Source organism: Hippopotamus amphibius, chromosome 2 (assembly GCF_030028045.1).
Source record: "Hippopotamus amphibius kiboko isolate mHipAmp2 chromosome 2, mHipAmp2.hap2, whole genome shotgun sequence".
Classification (NCBI taxonomy): Eukaryota; Metazoa; Chordata; class Mammalia; order Artiodactyla; family Hippopotamidae; genus Hippopotamus; species Hippopotamus amphibius.
Window position 1 is genome coordinate 5,529,795 of NC_080187.1, and position 20,480 is coordinate 5,550,274.

Genomic DNA, 20,480 nt, shown 5'->3' on the forward strand with positions numbered 1-20,480 from the left:
TCATCCTCCTTCTGTGGGGGGTCTGAGGGAGATGGATACCCTAGGAAGAAGCGCCACTTCCTTGTTAGCCTGACAGGGGTCCTAAAAATCCAACCTGAGAATTCAGAAAGCTGGGTGCTACAGAAAATCCCCTTGGGTACTAGTTTGACCCCACCCCACACTCTCCATCTCCAAGGCTCAGCCATGTGGCACGTCACTGTGGCTGCTTGGAGGGCAGGTAGAAGAAGCAAGACGGGGATGTCCACCCTTACCACTTCCATTCAACCATGTGCACAGAGCAAAAAAGAAAGAAAAATAAAATGTGTAAAGAATTGTTAAGGAAAAAGAAAACTATTTGCAGTGAAATGAAAAATGTCTATGTGTGCAGAAAATCCAAAGAAATATACACATACACATACACTAATAGAATAAGCAGATTTAGCACAGTTACAGAATACATGGTCAATTAATACAAATCAATTCTATTTCTGTATACCATCAACTGTTCAGCACCATTTGCTGAATACTATCCTTTCTCCACTGAATTGTCTCTTCACCTTTGTAAAAAATCAATATATGTGTGCATCTATTTCTGAACTTTCTATTCTGTGCAATTGATCTATTTGCTCGACACCAGTATTGCATGGTTTTAAATACAGTATCTTTATAATAAGTTTTGAAGTCAAATAGCTTAAGTTCTGTTCTTCTTTTTTAATGTTATTTTGGCTATTACATGTTCTTTGCATTTCCATATACATTTTAGAATCAGCTGCAAAAAAATAAAGGCTACTGGGATTTTCGTGGGATTGCATTGAATCTATAGATCAGTTTGGAAAGAACTGACATCTTAACAATATCAAGTCTTCTGATTCATGAGTATATATTTCTCCTTTTATTTAGGTGTTCTTTAAACTGTCAGCGTTATTTTGTAGTTTTTAGTGTACAGGTCTTGTACATCTTGTCAGATTTATACCTAAGTAATAGGTATTTGATGCAATTGTAAATGGTATTTGCTTTTTAAATTTCAATTTTTGATTATTCATTGCTAGTATGTGGAAATACAATTGGTTTTTTATATTGACCTTATATCCTGCAACCTTGCTTAAGCCACTTACTGGTTTTAGTAGTTTTATGGATTTCATAGAATTTTCTATATAGGTGATCATATTATCTGCAAACAAACCTTAACTTCTTCCTTTCTAATCTGGATCACTATTTCTTTTTCTTGCCTTAGTGCATTGGCTAGACTTTCCCGTACAATGTAGAACAGAAGAGGTAAGAATGGACATTCTTTCCTTGTTCTGGATCTGATGTGAAAGCATTCTTTCACCATTAAGTATGGTGTTAAAAGTAGGTTTTTCCTAGATGCCCTTTATCAGGTCAAGAAAATTCCTTTTTATTTCTATTTCACTGAGAGTTTTTGTCAGAAAAGGACAGAGGATTTTATCGAATACTTTTTCTGTGTCTATTGAGATGACCATATGTTTTTCATTTTTTACTCTGTTAATATAATAGTATTTATTGGTTTTCAAATGCTAAACCAACCATTAATTGCTAGAACAAACCCCACTGGGTCATTATGCAGAATCATTTTTTATATATTATTGGATTTGATGCCTAAACTTTTGCTAAAAATTCTTTTTTAAAAATAAATTTATTTATTTATTTATTTTATTGGCTGTGTTGGGTCTTTTTTTTTTTTTTTTTTTCTGTACGTGGGCTTTCTTTTAGTTGCAGTGAGTGGGGGCTACTCTTTGTTGTGGTGTGCAGGTTCCTCATTGCTGTGGCTTCACTTGTTGCAGAGCATGGGCTCTAGGCACATAGGCTTCAGTAGTTGCAGCACATGGGCTCAATAGTTGTGGCTCATGGGCTCTAAAGCACAGGCTCAATAGTTGTGGTGCATGGGCTTAGTTACTCTGTGGCATGTGGGATCTTCCCAGACCAGGGATTGAACCCATGTCCCCTGCATTGGCAGGCAGATTCTTAACCACTGCACCACCTAGGGAGCCCCTAAAAATTCTTACATCTATTTTAATGAGTGATATTTGTAGTTTTCATTTATAGTATATATCTTTGTTGGGCTTTGGTTTCTGAGTAATGCTAGCCTCATAGAATGAATTGGGGCACATTCCATTCTCTTTGATTTTTTGGAAGAGTTTGTGTATAATTGGCCTTATTTCTTCCTTAAATATTTGCTGGAACTCACCAGGAAAGCTCTTTGGACCTGGAATTTTCTTTATGAAAAAATTCTGGGTGATAAATTCAATTTCTTTAGTAGCTGTAAGGCTATTCAGATTATCTTTCTTCTTGAGTGAGCTTTGATAATTTGTGTTTTTCAAGGACTATTTCATCTAAGTTGAATTTATTGACATAGGATATTTGTAATATTCCCTGATTGTCTTTTTAATATCTGAAGACTCTGTAGTGATGTCAGCTTTCTCATTCCTGATATTGATAATTTGCTTTTTTAATTTTTTTTCCTGATTAGTCTGGCTAGAGGTTTATCAATTTAATTGATTTTTCTCAAAGAACTAGTTTTTGGTTTCATCAGTTTCCTCCTTTTTGTCTTGTTTTGTTCTCTATTTTATTCATTTTTGCTCTGATCCTTATTTCCTGTCTTCTTCCTATCTTGGGTCTCATTTACTTTTCTTTTTCTAGTTCTTAGTTTTCTTCTTTTTTAAACAAAGGCATTTAGTGCTATAAATTTCCCTCTAAGTAGTTCTTTAGCACCACAAACTGATTGGTTGTGTTTTCATTTTTCATTCCATTAAAAACATTTTATAATTTCCTTTTAAATTTCTTCTTTGAATCATGGGTTATTTAGAAATGTGTTACTTAGCTTCCAAATATTTAGGGATTTTCCAGATATCTTTTTTTTTTAATAATAGTTAACATTTATTGAGTACCTATGACATGTCTATGACTGTACTAATCATTGTACTTGCATTATCTGTTCTGTTACAATCATAATAACCCAATATGTAGGGAACTTTTATTACCATCATTTTTCAGAGGAAAACAAACAAAGAAGTTTCGGACAGGATTCAAAACCAGGGTTCTCTGACTCCAGAGATGAAGCTCTTAACCGTTACATATATGTATAAACCCTCGGTCAGTTCTTTGAGAGCCTCAGTTGAATTCCCAAATTAATTACCTTCCTGATTTTTTATACATACATTTCCTTATTTGTTAAACCAAAAAGAAGCATAGAACTTGATAGCTGATTAAACCAAAGGAAAATTATAATAGTTGAAAATGAAAGCTATCAAGAAAAGTTAACAAATATATTTACTGTGTGTCAATCACTTTACATATATTATCAAATCTAACCCTCAAAACAAGCATATAATACCCATTTCACAGATGAGGAAACTGAAGCTTTAGAAAGTAAGAAACTTGACCAAAGTTATATAGAAGTGGCATTTTAACCAGGCATTCTGACTACAGGGCCCATTATCTTAACATGCTAAAGGAAATTCTCTAAAATAAGTGAGAAGAATCATTTCTAGGGCATTTACATGAAGGACGTTGACCAGTCCTCATCTTCACTGAGTGAAAAGGACAAGATTAATTCATTGTCTTCAAAATTGGATCCTGGGCTGGCAGCATGAGCACCATCTGGGATCTTGTCCATAATGCAAAATGTCAGATCCTACCCAGAACTACTGAATCAGAAATCTGAGCATGGGACCCAGCCTCTTTTTAATAAGCCTTGTAGGTAACTCCAATGCTCATCAAGTTTGAGAACCACTGGTTTGAATCATTACTCCCCTACCCTGGCAGCACCTTAGGATCACTTGAGAACTTTACATAAATAAGATGCCTGGGCATGTCCCTAGAGATTCTGATTCAGTTGATCTGGGTGGCAGCATAGACAATGGTATTTTAGAAAATGTATCAGATGGTTCTAATGTGCAGTGTGATTGAGAATCAATGGCTTAAAATTGAAAGAGCTGGGCTTCCTAGGTGGCGCAGTGGTTAAGAATCTGCCTGCCAATGCAGGGGACACGGGTTCGATCCCTGCTCCAGGAAGATCCCACATGCCACGGAGCAACTAAGCCCGTGCGCCACAACTACAGAGCCTGCGTTTTAGAGTCTGTGAGCCACAACTATTGAGCCCATATGCTGCAACTACTGAAGCCCACGTGCCTAGAGCCCGTGTTCCACAACAAGAGAAGCCACAGCAATGAGGAGCCCATGCACCACAACGAAGAGTAGCGCCACTCGCTGGAACTAAAGAAAGCCCACGCACAGCAAAAAAGACCCAACACAACCAATAAAATAAGTTAATTAATTAAAAAAAAATTGAAAGCGCTAAGAAGAAAGACTGTGAAAGAGCAGGATTTGTTTTGTACAAAGAAATAGTAAACTTACTTGGATATGACTAAAAACATTTGTGGAGAGTTCTTTAATTCTAGGATTATAAAACAATTACCTTATTGCCTTTAAAGTGTTATATATTTAATTTCTGAAGCATTTAAGGACACAAAGATGACCACATATTAAATAAACTGGACCCAAGAGATTAAGCACCTCCATGGTTCATATTGTTTTGTTGCTGTTAAAGTACTGTATCTCCTAATTTTATGTTTTTAAAGTCTGTAAAGAATAAAATATTTATGTCTTAATCACACATGAGCACAATGTTGACTCTTATCTAATAATTTACAATTGCTGTTATGATGGCACTTTGTTTCTGACTTCATAAAGCATTCTTATTTGTTCCTCCCAAAATAAGTAGTCAGTGCCTGTGTTATCACTAATTGCTCTAATATCTGATTCACCTGGGATGAATGAATGACTAGGAAAACAGCAGTGACAAGTCATCTTTCCCAAATAAATTACAAAAGTTTTGGAGTTATTGGTTGCAACCCATGAAATATAACTTGCATGGATTCTACACCTTCCACAAGGAAACCATGAACTTTGGAAATAACTATTTTCTTGTATTAAATTGCCACCACATGTCTGTAGCAGCACTATTCACAAAAGCCAAAAGGTGGAAACAATCTAATTATCCATCAACAGATGAACAGATAAACTGTGGCACATCCTTACAACAGAATATTATTCAGCCGCAAAAAGGAATGAAGTACTGACACATACAACACAATGAACCTTGAAAGCATTATGCTAAGAAGCCAGACACAAAAGATCACATAGTGTATGATTCCACTCATATGAAATATCCAGAATAAGTAAATCCATAATAGAGACAGTAAGTAGATTAGTGGCTTTCCAGGGATTGCAGGGAAGGGGGAGTAGGGAGTGACTGCTTAATGAGTACAAGGTCTCCTTTCAGGCTGATAAAGTGTTTTGGACCTAGATAGTGGTGATGATTGCACAACATTGTGAATGTACTAAAGGCCACTGAGTTGTATACTTTAAAATGGTTAATTTTAATGTTATGTGATTTCACCTCAATAAAAGATAATTTTAAAAATAATTGGCCCTACTTCTCCAAAAAGCACATTTGTTTTTTGTTTGTTTTTAAAGGTTATTTACTTATTTATTTATTGGCTGTGTTGGGTCTTCGTTGCTGCACACGGGCTTTCTCTAGTTGCGGCAAGTGGGGGCTACTCTTCATTGTGGTGTGCAGGCTCCTCATTGTGGGGGCTTCTCTTGTTGTGGAGCATGGGCTCTAGGCACACAGGCTTCAGTAGTTGTGGCACATGGGCTCAACAGTTGTGGCTCACAGGCTCTAGAGTGCAGGCTCAATAGTTGTGGTGCATGGGCAAGTTGCTCTGAGGCATGTGGTATCTTCCTGGGGCAGGAATTGAACCCGTGTCCCCTGCATTGGCAGGCGGATTCTTAACCACTGCATCACCTAAGTAAATGCTACTTGGTGTCATATATCACAACGTAACAGTCCATGCATCTGTTTGTGCTCACGGGTTGACTTTCTTCACGTGGAACTCAGGGCACCAAGCTCCTTCCATCTCGTGGTTCTGAAGATCTAATATATTCTAACTTAGCCAGGCTGTCTGTAAAATGCAACTCAGGTCCCCACTTGTTCTCTTGGCCTGTTTGCTCCTGGAACTCAGCCTACGTGCTATAAGGAAGCCCAAGCAGCCCGTGGAGAGACTCATTTGAAGGAGAATCAAAGCTCTCAGCCTTGATCCCCGGAGGTCCCTGAGGCGAGTGGGAGCTTTGCAGCTGTGGCTTCACTGCCAGGGGCCCCAAGGATGAGAAGCAAGATGGCAGCAGCCCGAGGCCACGGCTCCTTACTGCGAGAAGTGGCAGGAACACCTGACAGGCTCCCACAGGTGGAAAGAATGGTGGAATAAGGCAGCCACCAAGGACCTAAGCTGCTCCAGGAGGAGCACCACCCGGAATACTTGATGATGCTGACAGAGAGGAGGCAAGGGAGCTGCACCAGCTGGTGATGGCAGGGACAGAGTTGGTGCAGCACGGCCACCCCCCAGATACCTTTTTGTTATTGATTTCTAATTTAATGTCATACATTAGAGAATATATATTCTATGACTTGATTCCTTTTGAATTGACTGAGACTTGTTTTATGACTTGGATTATGGTCTATCCTGGTATGTTTGAGAAGAACATACATTCTACTGATGTTGGGTGGAGTGTTCTATAAATGTCAATTAGGTCCAAGATGGTTGATAGTGTTGTTCAAGTCTTCTGAAGACTTACTGATTTTCTGTTTACTTCTATCAATTATTGAGAGGGTTGCTGAACACTTTGACTAGAATTGTGGATTTTATCTATTTCTTCTTGCAGTTCTAATGGTTTTGCTTTATGTATCCTAAAGCTCTGTTATTAAGTACAGAAACATTTAGGATTCATGTCCTCTTCATGGATTGACATATTATGAAATGCCTATGTATTTCCCTGATAATATTTTTTGCTCTGAAATCTTTTTTATCTGATATAAGTACAGCTACTCCAGCTTTTTAGAAAAATTTATGTTGGCATGATATCTTCTTCCCTCTTTTTATTTTTTAACCTACTTTTGGTTTCTTCCAGCAAGGATGCTGTTCAGTATTATGTAACAACCTAAATGGGAAAAGAATTTGAGAAAGAACAGATACATGTATATGTATAACTAAATCACTTTGCTGTACATCTGAAACTAACACAACATTGTTCACCACCTATACTCCAATACAAAATAAAAAGTTAAAAAAAATAAAATTGGTTTCTTATAGGCAGCATATAGTTGGATCTTTTTTATCCAATCTGACAATCTTGAGATTTTAATTGTGGAATTAGACCATTTACATTTAATGTGCTTTTTAATATGGTTGGGTTTACATCAACTATCTTGCTGTTGGTTTTCTTTTGTTACTTCCCCCCCCTCTTTTTCTTCCTTCTTTTGGATTAGTTTTAATGATTCCATTTTACCCCCTTTGTTGGTTTGTGAGCTGTAAACTCTTTGTTGTATTTTGGTGGTTGCTTTAGGGTTTACAAATACATCTTTAACCTACCATAATCTGTCTTCAATCTGTCTTCATTTCAGGGGTAGCTGATGAACCCTACAACAGTGTATTTTCATTTCTTCTCTCCCAGCCTTTTTGTTATTCTTGTCACACATTTTTCCTACATGGTGTAAAACTCATAATACATTGTTACTATTTTTGCTTTAAATAGTTCTTTTTTAAAGAGACTTGAAAAATACCATCACCACCCCCAATTTTTATATTTACTCATGTAGTTACCATCTCTCCTCTCTTTTCAGGGACTCTCATTACACGTATCTTGGGCTGCCTGAAGTTGTTCTACAGTTTACTGATACTCTACTCCATTTTTTTCTCAGATTTCCTTGTGTGGTTCATTTTGGGTCGTTCCTATTGCTATGTCTTCAAGTTCACTAATCTTCCTCCAAAGTGTACAATACTGTGTTAATCCTAGCCAGGATGTTCTCATTTCAGACATTATAGTTTTCATCTCTAGTTTGATTTGGGTCTTTTCCATGTCTCTATTTAACATGTTCAGTCTTTTTTCATAGCTTGTTAAACATACAGTTTTAATAATGATTGAAAAATTCCTGACCACTAATTTTATCATCTGGGTCACTTCTGGATTAGTTTTGATTGATTGTTCTCCTCACTATAGATTATATTTCTCTTTTTTGCATACTTCGTAATTTTTGAGTGGATGCTGGAAATTGTAAAACCCTTCTGAGTACTCTATCTAATGCTAAGTGAATAAGGAGGTTTTCCACTTTGATTGATAGGAACCAGCACTAGTTTATGCCCTAAAGTTCTTAGGATTTTGCCTCTAATCCTTTCATGTCGCTGTTTCTCCAGACATGGGATTTCCTCACACACATGAGCTGATCAGTAATACTTGAGAGAGTCCCTCTGCGGAGTCCAGAGTTCTCTCTGATACTTTGCCTTATGAACTCAGAAAGACTGCTGGGCTCTGCTGGAATGCTCCTTCCTGATGCTGTGATCTGGAAATGTTCCCTAGGCAGGAGACCAGGGCAACTGCAGGGCTCACCTCACTTGTTTCCTGAATCTCAGGGGTCACTGTTGTTTGCCATTTAATGTCAACTGTCTTGAAAACTGACTGGAGTTTTAGTTGTTTCAGAAATAAGGTAAATCTGGTACATACCAATTCATCTTGCTGGAAACAGACAAAATTAACTTACTTGGAAATAAAAGAATCTGTAGGCCAGTGTCACACATTTCCACAATTTCTGGAGGAAAAGAACTCTGAAATAACCAAGAATTAGAGGGACTGATTTTTTTTTTAAAAAGGTATTACTGCAGCAATTTCACAAGAACACAATGATCTATCGAAAAGAAAAACAACAGTAATCCTAAAATTTATGAATTCATCCATAAGCAGCAACAGAAAATTGTGACCAATTTAAGGCAATGCTGATGCTTGCTGAAAAAATCTGGCCCTCCCCCAAACTGCAAGAATTCCCATCCTCTTGACAGGCACTCATGCACTGGAAAGTTGCACGACAGCTACACATCTCAACAGTGACCTAGAGTTCTCTGTAAACCTTCCCCCATGCTTTCAACTTGTGAATATCTAATATGGGTAACATTTTCCAACTCAGTAAGTCATTTTCCTTGCCTGTGAAGGAAATCTAAGGAATTCTGTGTTGAAGAACAGACTTCCATTTTTAGATCCTTAGACCCTTCTAGAGGATGTTGCCCAGAGGCTTGGGCACTTGGTCCATAGCTTTGGCAGCAGTAGCCGAGAGAGAGATTGAGAGAGTTTTACTTTAAGGATGAGCAGTGTAAGTTTTGTCTTTCTCTCTAGCTCTCTGCCCTCTCCTACCTCTCCAATCTGGTATTAGCACCAAGAAACAAACAGGAGTCACTATTTGACAGTATTAATAAACTTACAAACGGCAACAGATCACCATAACATAGGTCCCATGGTCCTGTTTCCTGTTACTAGGCAGCTAAGCCAAGTATACTTTGACTATCCTTTGTTCTTGACAGAAGTTTAGCTATAAGACAAAATAGACATCTTTGATTAAGAATCCAATTGGAAATTAAATTGACTTTTGGATAGAAGAACTCTATCTACTCAGGGAGGTTGCTCTCATGCCCTGATCAGCATTAAACGGAGAGCAGAGCTGGGGCCCTTTCTCATTCCAGATTCCCCAATCCAATCACTTTGGCACAAAATACTCTACAGGCAAGAGGAGCCACTGGAAAGAAGAACGAGACTGAGCGAAGCCCAAGGTACACTCTGATTTTATATCCAAGCGGCAGTGGATGGACACCATCATGAAAAGGCTCATCTCTATAATAAAAATCAGACTAGAAGCTTCTTCAGCGGCAGGGTTTTAATTTCTGTATTTTCATAGGTTCCAGTTTCAGGCCCAGTGTATTTCAAGAGAACTCACTTTAACATGGATCACTGGAAAGTGACCTCTCACCTTCGTGGGTGACATGCCATTGGGGAAAGTTGTGCTGAGAGGGCACTAGGGACATCCAAAGGCAATCAGGGACCAATCTGGGTAGGAGCTAAAAGTGGGAGGAGGCAGGACCCACCGGTTTGTAGCTTTGAGCTATGGGCACCTGTGGACGAGCAGGAGTCTCGAATGGACCCCGTGTTCCTGCCATCTCCTGTCCTTCAGAGACCACGGGGACCCATGCTATAGCAGGGCTGAATATGTGAAGATAAAATGTTTACCACAGGTCTGACTGTGGCTATTTTTCTTATCCAGTGAGCACCTATTGCACAAGCTGACCCATCATGCATAGCTTTTTAAGTTGTAAGGCTCTGAGAAAGATTTTACCTCTGGGCAGTGGGGCTCATTTGTGTTGCCGTATAAACAGCTAACAGAGCAAGCGCCTCAGATCTTGCAACAGACTCATTTTAGCTCTTCGTTTATTGCCTTATACTGAGTGCAAGGGTCATTCTGTGCAGTAAATGGGAAGTAGGTCAGGAACGGGGAATTCAGCCTTCTGCTCTCACTCTCATAAATGATGATGATGGTGATGGTGATACCAGCTTTACATATAATGTCTCATTTAATCCTCAACAAATCTAGACGAGTGTATTATCATTCCCCCTTTTTATAGATGATAAAACTGGGGCTCAGAGAGGTTAAGTGACTTGCCAGAAATCACACAGCTAGGATGGGATTGGAGCCCAGACATCCACATGACCTTAACCAATAAACTCTACTTGCTGGGTTGAGCCACTTTCTTCCTTTTGGGTCTGAATTCCTTTCTGTGTTGAGGATGGATCAAACAGGATCATCTTCAGCCCCCAAATGCCAGGCCTCTTTGATTCCTGCTTGGGCCAGCTTTGCTGTGTGCTGAGGCCATAGAAGGGACCACGTCCACCTTGAACACACATCCTACAGCCAGCAACACACTTGGTGAGAAAAGGGCCTGGGTGATAAATGCATGGCTGGAACAGCCAGACCCACTGCCCATGAGGAGGAAGCACGTGCCATGCTGACGGAGGCCTTGCGGGGAGAGGCACACAGGAAGTACCACACATCAGTGAACGCTTCTGGATGATGGCCACTGGTCCCACCACCTGTGACACTGACGACAGCACGGCAGCGTCTGAGCACCACACGGCTTGAATGTCTCAGAGATGATGGTTTTTTGTCGCTTTTTTAAAAAAACGATTTATTTATTTATTTGGCTGTGTCAGGTCTTAGTTGTGGTACATGGTATCTTCATTGCAGTGCACGGGCTTCTAATTGTGGCGCGCAGGCTCCAGAGTGCACGGGCTCAGTCATTGTGGCACAGGGCCTCTCTAGTTGTGGTGCGAGGGCTCCAGAGCACGTGGGCTCTCTAGCTGCAGCGTGCGAGCTTAGTTGCCCCGCGGCATGTGGGATCTCAGTTCCTCAGCCAGGGTTTGAACCAGCATCCCTTGCATTGGAAACCGTATTCTCAATGGCTGGCCCACTAGGGAAGTCCCTCAGAGATGATGTTTATTCCTGTTTCCAGAATGGCTCAAAATGAAAAAAGCTGCAGCTGTAGACAAGAGTCACGTGTCAGCCAGGTCAGATGCCTGAAGCCCCCAAGTGGGAAGAGGACCCGGGCCTGAATGCAGCTCAGAGCAACTGCTGCTACTTGATTAAAGACAAGAGCATGGCTCTGTTGGGCCGTGGGCAGCAGGGCTGGTGGGGGAGATTCAGGCTGCACTGTCGGCTCACCTGTATGTAGAAACTTGTAATTACAGCAGTTTCATTTCCCTACACGGGGGCAAATCTTTGTCCCTAAATCGCAGAGAATGAAAGCGATTTAAAAGCAACCATCCCAAGACTTGCGAATTCTAAATGCTTCTGGAAATGCTGGCTGGTGGCAACCAAGCTGTTCTGCCGGTGCACACAGCGCCTTCTGTCAGCTGCCCCCAGGGCTCCAAAACCTGACACCGCAGCCCTTCCTGTTCCTCCTGCACCCCTTTGGCCAGCTGGAGAGCTCTGGGATGGGAAGACTGGCAAGGGGTGGGGCGGGAGCAGAGCACTGTGGGGTGCGAGCCAGGTATCTGGCTGTTCTCACCTGCAGGGAGAGAAACCTGTAGACTTGGACGGGGGACACCAAGCCTGCACCCTCCCGGGCCAGGATGAGGCTGAGGTGGGGAACAAGGCCAAAGCATCTTCCAGCCCGAGGCCCTGTGCCTCCTTAGGGAGTGATCAGATGAATGCACTGCGGGTGTGTGCCCAGGCTGGGGGTGGGGGGTAGGGGGGTGGAGGGGCTGGCACTGGGGCCCACCTGCTCAGGCCAGGCTGCTGTAGCTCCTGGGTCTCTTCCCCGTGGAGCCAGAGAAGCCACCTGTGAGACTCCCAGTGCCGTGCCAGGTACGGCCTTGTGCATACCTGTCTGAGAGGTGTGTGGCATCTGCCCCGTTCTAACGTGGGCCAGTTGGGAAGTCGCAGAGGACAGCCTTGTACCCAGGCCTCCCAGCGTCCAGTCTGTGCCCCCATCACCTGCTGTGAGCCATAGACAGCTGCTCTGGCCCCAAGCTAGCACCTTCCTGGGATGCTGAGAACCAGAGGGCCACCAGGCAGGGTGGGGACCACTGGGCCAGGGCTACTGCAGTGATGCCTGTCTGGGCTCTGGTCGGCTTGGACAGAGATCACTGAGCCTGGCCCCAGGCCTGGCGGACACTGGCCCTGCTGTGTGGCCCTGGTGGGGTCAGCTGGCTCCACACTCTTGAATGGTAGCCCTGCCGCCACCCCTTCCCTCTCCTAATGGGGCCTGGCTTCGGAGCAAGTCCCGGCTTCTTTCTGGGAAATTGCGCTGAGCAGCTTTTCTCTCGCGGTTCCTGACTCTTGCTGTCTTGGCGGTGCCAGGGGCTGAGGACAGACAAGGCTGACATGGGCTCTGCCCACACTGAGCTGACAGTTTTGGGGGTGGGGGGGTGGGGGGCTGGCATGGGACAGACTCGAAAAACCAACCAACCAACTACACAAATAATTGTAACTGTGAAGCGTGCCTCAGAATGGCCACGCGGCAAGACGGGAGGACACGGGAGGCCAGTGGCTGATGGGGGGTGGGTGGTGGTGGTGCTGAGGGGAAGTGAAACAACGTACGCTGAGACCTGCAGGGGGAGTGGGAAGGCACGAGGGGCCCTGCAGCAGAGACGAGCGTGGAAGAGCCCTGAGGTGGGAAGGAGGACCACGGGCCGTTTGAGGAAGAGAAAGTGCAGAAGGGCCTGGAGAGGAAGGAGAGGAAGCAGGAAGAGGGGGCGGCTGGGGCAGGGCGGCCCAGATGTGGGACCCGCAGGCCATGGTGAGGGCTCCCTTCTGACCTTCTGGACGGAGGGGCCAAGCCTAGGTGTGGCTGTGAACACCACCCAGCGGAGGCCTAGGAGGCAACGCTCTTCCGCCTTCTCACGGCCCCAGACCAGGGGGGCCAGCAAGCGGCGGCCGGGCGGAGCAGTGCTGGAAGGACGCCGGGAGGAGGGAAGAGCTGGCCTGGCTGCGACGGCGGCCCTGGGCTCCTGCCGGCCCCCCAGCCGCCCCCGCACAGGCTCTCTCTCTGCAGCTGGCGATCTAGGGCCACAAACAATGCGGAGGCCCTCCGGCCGGGGCTGTGGGATGGACGGGATTCTATGTATAAGCAGAGAGGGCTGAACAACGGGGCGACGGCCGCTCGGTGGGTCTGCGGCCGACCTCCCGTGGGACTCGGGAAAGCCTCAAAGCCAGACCCCGGAAGAGCCAGCGCAGGAAGGAGGGGATTAGACAGCCAGAGGGCGTGGGGCCAGCTGCTTCCTCCAGGGCCTGATCACCTTCCCCGGAGAGCAGCTCGCGAGCCCGCATCTGCGTATGGTGTGTGCCAACAAGCACGGGCTCCACAGAGCCGGCCTCTGCCCCCGCCCCGCCTCCCTGGGGCTGGGGTTTACACAGACCATCACGCACAGAGTTGGAGCCGGCAGAACGGGGGCAGATGCCTGCACACCAGGCAGAGTGTTTACCGTGGGCCACATCCCACGTCAGCTCCTCTCCGTGGGGGCAGATGTGAGAGGGGCTCAGCAGTGACCCTGGCACAGTGGGCGGTGTTGCTTCTACAATGAGGGACCACCTTGAGGGAAAACAATCCTGAGGGCCCGCAGAGGACGGCCTGGGCCTCGCTGGGGCTGGCGGGGGGGAGGGGGGTGCGGTGTGGGGCAGGGCGGGGGGTGCCACCTCGGTTCCTTCCAGCTCTACCACTACCTGGCTTAGGACCCGGTAAATCGCTTACACGCTTGGCCTCACGCTCACCTGGAAGATGTAAGTTAAACGTGAAAACGTCCGTGAAGTACTTGGGATGGACAGAGCCCGGCAGGGGGCAGTCACTGAACGAGTGGTCTCTACTGTTGTCGCTGAACACAAGAGAAGCACACCTGCGGGAAGCACCTAAGCTATGCTTTTGTCCAGCGACACCAACGATGAAACGAGGATGCGCCCCAAGGAACTGGGCTCCAGCAGAAAGCTTCCGTGTAAAAATACTGGGGAAATGGCCATTTCATCTCATTGCTTTACAAAGCAAATGCACGTATTAGAGGCTCAAGAAGAGCCCTTGGATAAAAGAACCTGTTAGATTTTATTCTGTTCCTTCTTTTCCCCATCTTATCTGACCGTGGAACCCTTCTTATTTGGGCTGAATATACAAACTTCCCATAGGAAACATTCTGAAGATAGCGGAGGTTTGGGGGTTAAAACCACCTCCGCTGAGTGACGAAGGAACAAGGCAAATCTGACAGAACTGGGGTAGGAGGAGGAAGAGACTGATGCCGGAAGCCCGGGGCCGGGAGGTACACCTGCCCCTGCTTTCCCCGCAGCAGGTGACACCTAGAAGGAGCAGGAGTGTGACAGCCGGCCGACACCTGGGGGCACGGACAGGTGCTCTGTGAGAAAACCCAGGGGGAACGCACGAGTTGACGGAACTGGAGAGAAAAGGAAAGGGTGCCAGAGCCAAGCTCAGGAGGACGCAGGACACCGCCCCTCCTCCTCCTCCAGGACTTTGTCTTAAGGACGATATGGCGACCAGGGACAGCGGGGCTGAGCCGTGTCGGGAGAGAGGAGGACGTCAAGGAGGAGGCTCCCACCCGTTGATCGGGGAGACCTCGCAGAGGAGGCGCTCGGAAGCTGCCTGAACGGGAAGGAGGCGACAGCCCACCTCTCTGCTTTCACATTTCCTTTTTGAGCAGGTGCCCAAAATGCAGCTGCAACTTGAACTCAGTGTGTCTCATCAACAGTTACAGAAAGATCCCTTACCCTGGACTCACGGCAAAGTAATAAACATGGCCACGGAGTGATGGTCTCTTTCGGGTGCTCCACAGGGAGAAAACATTTAGTTACTGCCACTAAAAGGTTTCTCTACGTGCGGACCAAGGACCATCTGCATGGGAATCACCTGGGAAGCTTGTCAAAAACAGATTCCAGGGACCACCTCAGCTCTGCTGAGTCAGAACCTCAGGTTGAAAATGAGCCCTCCTGCGTTAGCGCTCTGTTATACAAGGGATGACCCCTCATCCAGCATGGTCCCGTGTCTGCTAAGCTTAGGGCCGGACAGCCAAGTGAAGATACCCCCCACCCCAAACCAGAGGAGGCTGACGTGGGAATCTGTTTAGACTTGTTTACCTGGACGTAGGGCAAGGTCTGCAGGATGAGAACAGCCACCCTTTAGTGAGAACCTACTCTGCGCCAGGTGCTCTAAGGGCAGCACCTCCTTTAATCCTCACAACTGCCCTTCAAGGTCAGGATCTCACTATTTTACCACCGAGGGGAAAGCCCTCGTGACACTAAGAGGCCACGTGCCTCGTTCTGGTCCTGGAGGCAGTGAGGGTTAGCATCAGGTCCATGCCCTCCCCACAGTGCCGGAGACCTGACCCAGAACCATCTTGGGGGGTGGCCAAAAACAGAACGCAAAGCTGAAAGCAGCACCAGGACACTCGTGGGGATGGGGGGAGGTGGGCCACCGGCTCAGGTGCTGGGGGCTCCACAGGGACAAGCAAGGGCACGTGTCTGCTCGCCCACTTTGTGAGCTGGGTTCTTCCGGCCCCTGGAAAACCCGGTTCGTGGCCTCTGTCGCTGCCCTGCCATCTGAAGCACCAATTATGAATGGACGACATTCACGTCTGGAAAAGCCCAGCAAAACACGGCCCAGCTCACAAAACTTCCTCCCCTCTTCCCTTCCTGCCTCTCCTGAGTCACGCGAGCAGAAACACCAAGTCAGCCAGCTGTGACCACCCACCTCTCACTGCCGCTGACTACTCTACGAGAGCTGGGCATTTTGCCCTCCTGGGCCCACCTGCGGGCGTGGTGCCCTCCTGGGCCCACCTGCAGCCGTGGGCCCTTCTCACGGGGACACGACCTTCTCGTGGGGGTGGTGGAGTCACGTCGGCTGCTCTCCGTCTGCCCCTATCTGGGGAAAGGCGCAGCCCTGCTGTCTCCTCCCTGGGCAGCTGGAGCCACCATGCACTCCCCGCCCAGCATCCTGGGAGCTTAGGTTTCAGGGGATGCGGGCTGGCTGTGCTCTCAGCTGACTCCTGCCACCTACCAGTGAAATCGACCCCAAAAAAGGAACTCAGAGGGGCTCCCGCGCCAGCCGTGCATTCCCCGGGGCTGCTGCCCGACAGTGAGTGCGGGGGCGTTATCTGGCTGAGCGCAGCTGACACGGCCTTTTGGAGAGATGTCACATGCCACCTCCATGGAGGATTACGCGGAGAATTTGAGGTCAAGGGTTTAGGCCAAACCAGCTTCTATTTATAAAAAAAGAGCCTCTGGGGGGAAACATGAGGGCAGGAGATGCTCTGTCTGGGTGCCGCTTGGCAGCAGGACACACCGAGGCAGGGCAGCTCTTGTCATTTAGTCACGCTGCTCCCTTAAAGCAGAGCCCTCCACTGCGAGCAAGATCCTTTCCCTCTAGATGGCCCTGTGGACGCCTGCGGATCAGCTCTCTGGCTTGGCGGGGCGGGGGGGGGGCCTCATGTGAGAACACGTGGAGACGGGCTCTTCAATTCCACAAGGACCATAAAGAGTACCCATTGAGTGACTGAGGTCCAAGCTCTCTGAAGGAGACAGACACCCTGATGAGCGGAACATATGAACGGACCCTCACTCTCCTCTCACAAACTGCACAGAAGACAGGCTACGTCACCCAGGGACCCGATTCCGGTCCGGGGCTGCTGAGACCCAGCGTGCTGCACTAGGAGGCGCCTCTTCTCATGAGCGCAGGAAACCACCAACTCCAGCTCGAGGGCATCCAGGCCCAGTTTCAGTCCTACTGAGTCAGAACCTGCAGGACTGGGGCTTGTGAGTCTGTACTTTACACAGAGCCCCTGGCAGGGCAGGGACCCGCAGGGGAGGCTGTGGCCCCCAGGACCTCGCCGAGGTCTATCCTCCCAACAAGCCAGCAGAAGCAGCAAGGCCATGCTGGCTGTAATGTGACAAATTAAGTCACATGGAAAATTTTTATCAAAACAGTTCAAAATACAACTTTCCAATATATAAAAATCTAAATAACTGTCCCTTTCCAACCCTCCCCTGCTAATGGCCCAAGCCGAAGCACTGGCCTATTCTGAGCCTGAAAGATAACAAATTCTTATGCCTACGTGTGGTGCGAGGCAGTCCTTGTCTGTCAGCCACTGGCTGGGACATCACAGGCCTAAGAACTAAAATACGCCCAGGCCTGGAGCACAGTGCATTACAAGCACTCGAGACTGAAGTCACGACCTCTAGGCCATCCTAGCACACCTGCGTGGTGGCACTGGGCAGTAGCAATGTCTTCTCAACTCCCGGGTCTGCCCAAGGGTTAGGTGCACTGCGGTTCACAGACAGGAGCCAGGAGTGGTCACGATGTCACTGTCACCTACTGGAGATAAAAGCTGTATCTCAATTGCCCACCTCCCCACGAGAGCACAAGGAATTAGCTGTGGGACACATAGTGCCCAAGAGCCAAATGGAGAAGATGCGTGGAGGGTTCCCAGGGCCGCGTGCCGTCCTTAGCACCCACTGGCCCGTTCTCCACGCCACCTCACGCTGCCTGTACTCTGAGGCACGAGTACCTCTTCTGACACTCAGCTAACGCCTGCCTGAGTGAGTTCCCTCCTTCCACCCGATCACGAAGTTGGCACCTTGAGGGGCCTGATACTCAACAGCAAAAAGGACGTGAAGAAGAGACACCAAGTTATGGCCTCAAAAGGCGCTGGCCAGCACCCGACCTCTTCCCCCTGGGGAGGGCCCAGGTCCAAGGAGACCAGGGGGCACCGTGTGGGAGACGCGCCTGCCTACGTGTGTCCCGTGCTGGACCCTTTCAGCGGCCGTCTTTGAGGACACACGCTGCCGGCTGGCTGGTGGAAGGCTGTGCAGGTTCCTGAGAGCCACAGGAATGAGGAAACCGCTCTCCTTGGCTGTGACCTGAAACAGCCCACATGCATTCTGTATGGAAACAGACCAAACAGTTTAATAGCAGGCGGGGAACAACCAATACAACGTATAAAACAAAGCAAGCAATCAAGCATCTCTGGAGTTTGGTTTCTGCTGTTTCTTTCAGGGTGACTATTTCAATGACAATGTCCAGTTCAAAGGACTGCTCCGGGTTTTCTCGGCGAAGGGGAGCTGAGAACGCAGTTGGTCACAGGAACGGAAAGGAACACCGACACCCACTCAGCTTCTCCAGCCACCAAAGCCCTGCACAGACCTGCAAGGGAGCATCGGGAGAGGTGGATCAGCTCCTGCTCTGAGGAAGGGCTTCAGGGTTCATGCAGCCGCCTGTGTTCAAAGTTCAGGACTCTGAATTTCTAATGTCATGCAATTCTACACAGCATAGCGTGAGGACCACAAAATAGGACTTGGTAATGGGCTTGGAGCCCAGGAGCTTCTGAGCCACGAACAGGAAAATGAGGACAAGCATCTCGAGTCCGGCCTTCAGGCAGTGCTCATCAGGGGCACAGTCTTGTCTCCCACGCTTGGCCCTAGAGGAGGCAGGCCTGCCCCCCGCCACGTGCCCACCCGGATCAGCAAGTCCACAGAAACTGATGCCAACCACCACGCTTCCAAGATGAGCTTTTAAAACAGGAAAAATGGATACTAAATGTACAGATGGAGCAAAAACTAGTATTTTCATATACCACACACTCTTCCACCCTTACTTAATGACTCAAAATTGAAGGTAGATACTTACGAGCTAGATGATCCAAAGCTGAATCCTGAAAAAGAGGAAAATGGGGGAAGTTAAGACCCCCACACACTTCAAAGACAAAGGTGGTCTCTAGGCCGCACTCCCCCTCCTTTGTCCCCACAAGGAAGCCCTCCTCCTGCACTGTCTGCAGGCCCAGGTGGGCAGGGAGGAGCGTGGCCTTCTGGGTATTTCAGGGCTCTTCCCTCCTCCCCCGTGGGCATTGGCCGAGGGTCTTTGGTAGGCCCCCTCTTTGCTGCACGTGCCATGCAGACTGCATTAGGAAAACATGTTTTTTCTACTTTTCCCATCCACGTGCTTCCTCTTCTTTTTTCTTTTTTAATTAATGAATTAATTTATTTTATTGGCTGTGTTGGGTCTTTTTTGCTGTGCGTGGGTTTTCTTTCTAGTTGCAGTGAGTGGGGGCTACTCTTCATTGTGGTGCGTGGGCTCCTCATTGCCGTGGCTTCTCTTGTTGCAGAGCACGGGCTCTAGGCGCATGGACTTCAGTAGTTGCAGCACATGGGCTCAACAGTTGTAGCTCACGGGCTCTAAAGCGCAGGCTCAATAGTTGTGGTGCACGGGTTTAGTTGCCCCACGGCATGTGGGATCTTCCTGGAGCAGGGATCGAACCTGTGTCCCCTGTACTGGCAGGCAGATTCTCAACCACCGCGCCACCTAGGAAGCCCGCTTCCTCTTCTTCTTGAGGCCGGAGCAGCAAGACCCTTGGGTTCTAGGCCTGGCTCTGCTGCTCACTGCCTGACCCTTTGGGGAAACTGGCCGCCTGGAGTTTCTGCATCACTTGGAAAGTACTGACGATGCCTAACTCTGCGTCTCGGTGGTGGGCTGCGAGGAGGCACATGCCCTACCAGGTGAAGGAGCAGAGTGCCAAACAAATGGAAGGCATTTTATTTTTTTCTACATCTTATTTTTTGCACCTGCTGGTTTAGATTTTTTAAATCAGGGTCTAGTAGAATGATGACTTTTGGAGGGTCCTCAAATCTTGAGAGAAAAGTCAAGTTGGCCATTTCTTTATTTGGTAAGAAACAGCACAATGTTATCAGTTTAATTAAAACCTAAAAAGAACATTTTGTCTCTCAAGCACTTTCAGCTTTTAAGATACTAGACTGAACAGCCAGGTAAAATCACTCATTCTCTTTTTTTGTGGGGGTGTCAGGCATTTACTGAGGAAAAGAAAGGAGAGACCAGTGTGAGGGAAGAGGTCGGGCTGCCTACCTCCTCCGCCTGATCCGAAGCCAGAGAATCCCCCGCTCTGGGTCCCAAACCCGGAAGACTGTTGGGACAGTGACCCGAAAGTTGGAGCGTTCTGACTGGCGAGGGTGCCGAAGGACGTGGTGTTGCTGCTGCTTCCAAACCTGCGTCCCGGTGAGAAATGAGACCGTGGTTAGCACGGCCACGCGGTCACCCTGCGCCCGACAG

General features: G+C 47.3%; 1 protein-coding gene across 3 annotated transcripts in view; it reads right to left on the reverse strand.

The window, feature by feature from the left end:
- Window positions 1-18,395: 18,395 nt before the first annotated feature.
- Window positions 18,396-20,480, reverse strand: part of NUP214 (nucleoporin 214) — a 101,489-nt gene continuing 99,404 nt past the window's right edge. For all 3 annotated transcript variants that reach the window (XM_057720361.1, XM_057720360.1, XM_057720362.1), the window contains exons 34-36: window positions 20,277-20,416; window positions 19,047-19,071; window positions 18,396-18,563 (exon numbers count right to left, since the gene is read on the reverse strand). In XM_057720361.1, the coding sequence (XP_057576344.1) occupies window positions 18,530-18,563; window positions 19,047-19,071; window positions 20,277-20,416 (199 nt within the window). In that variant the 3' untranslated portion in view covers window positions 18,396-18,529. The remainder of the gene's footprint in view (window positions 18,564-19,046; window positions 19,072-20,276; window positions 20,417-20,480) is intronic.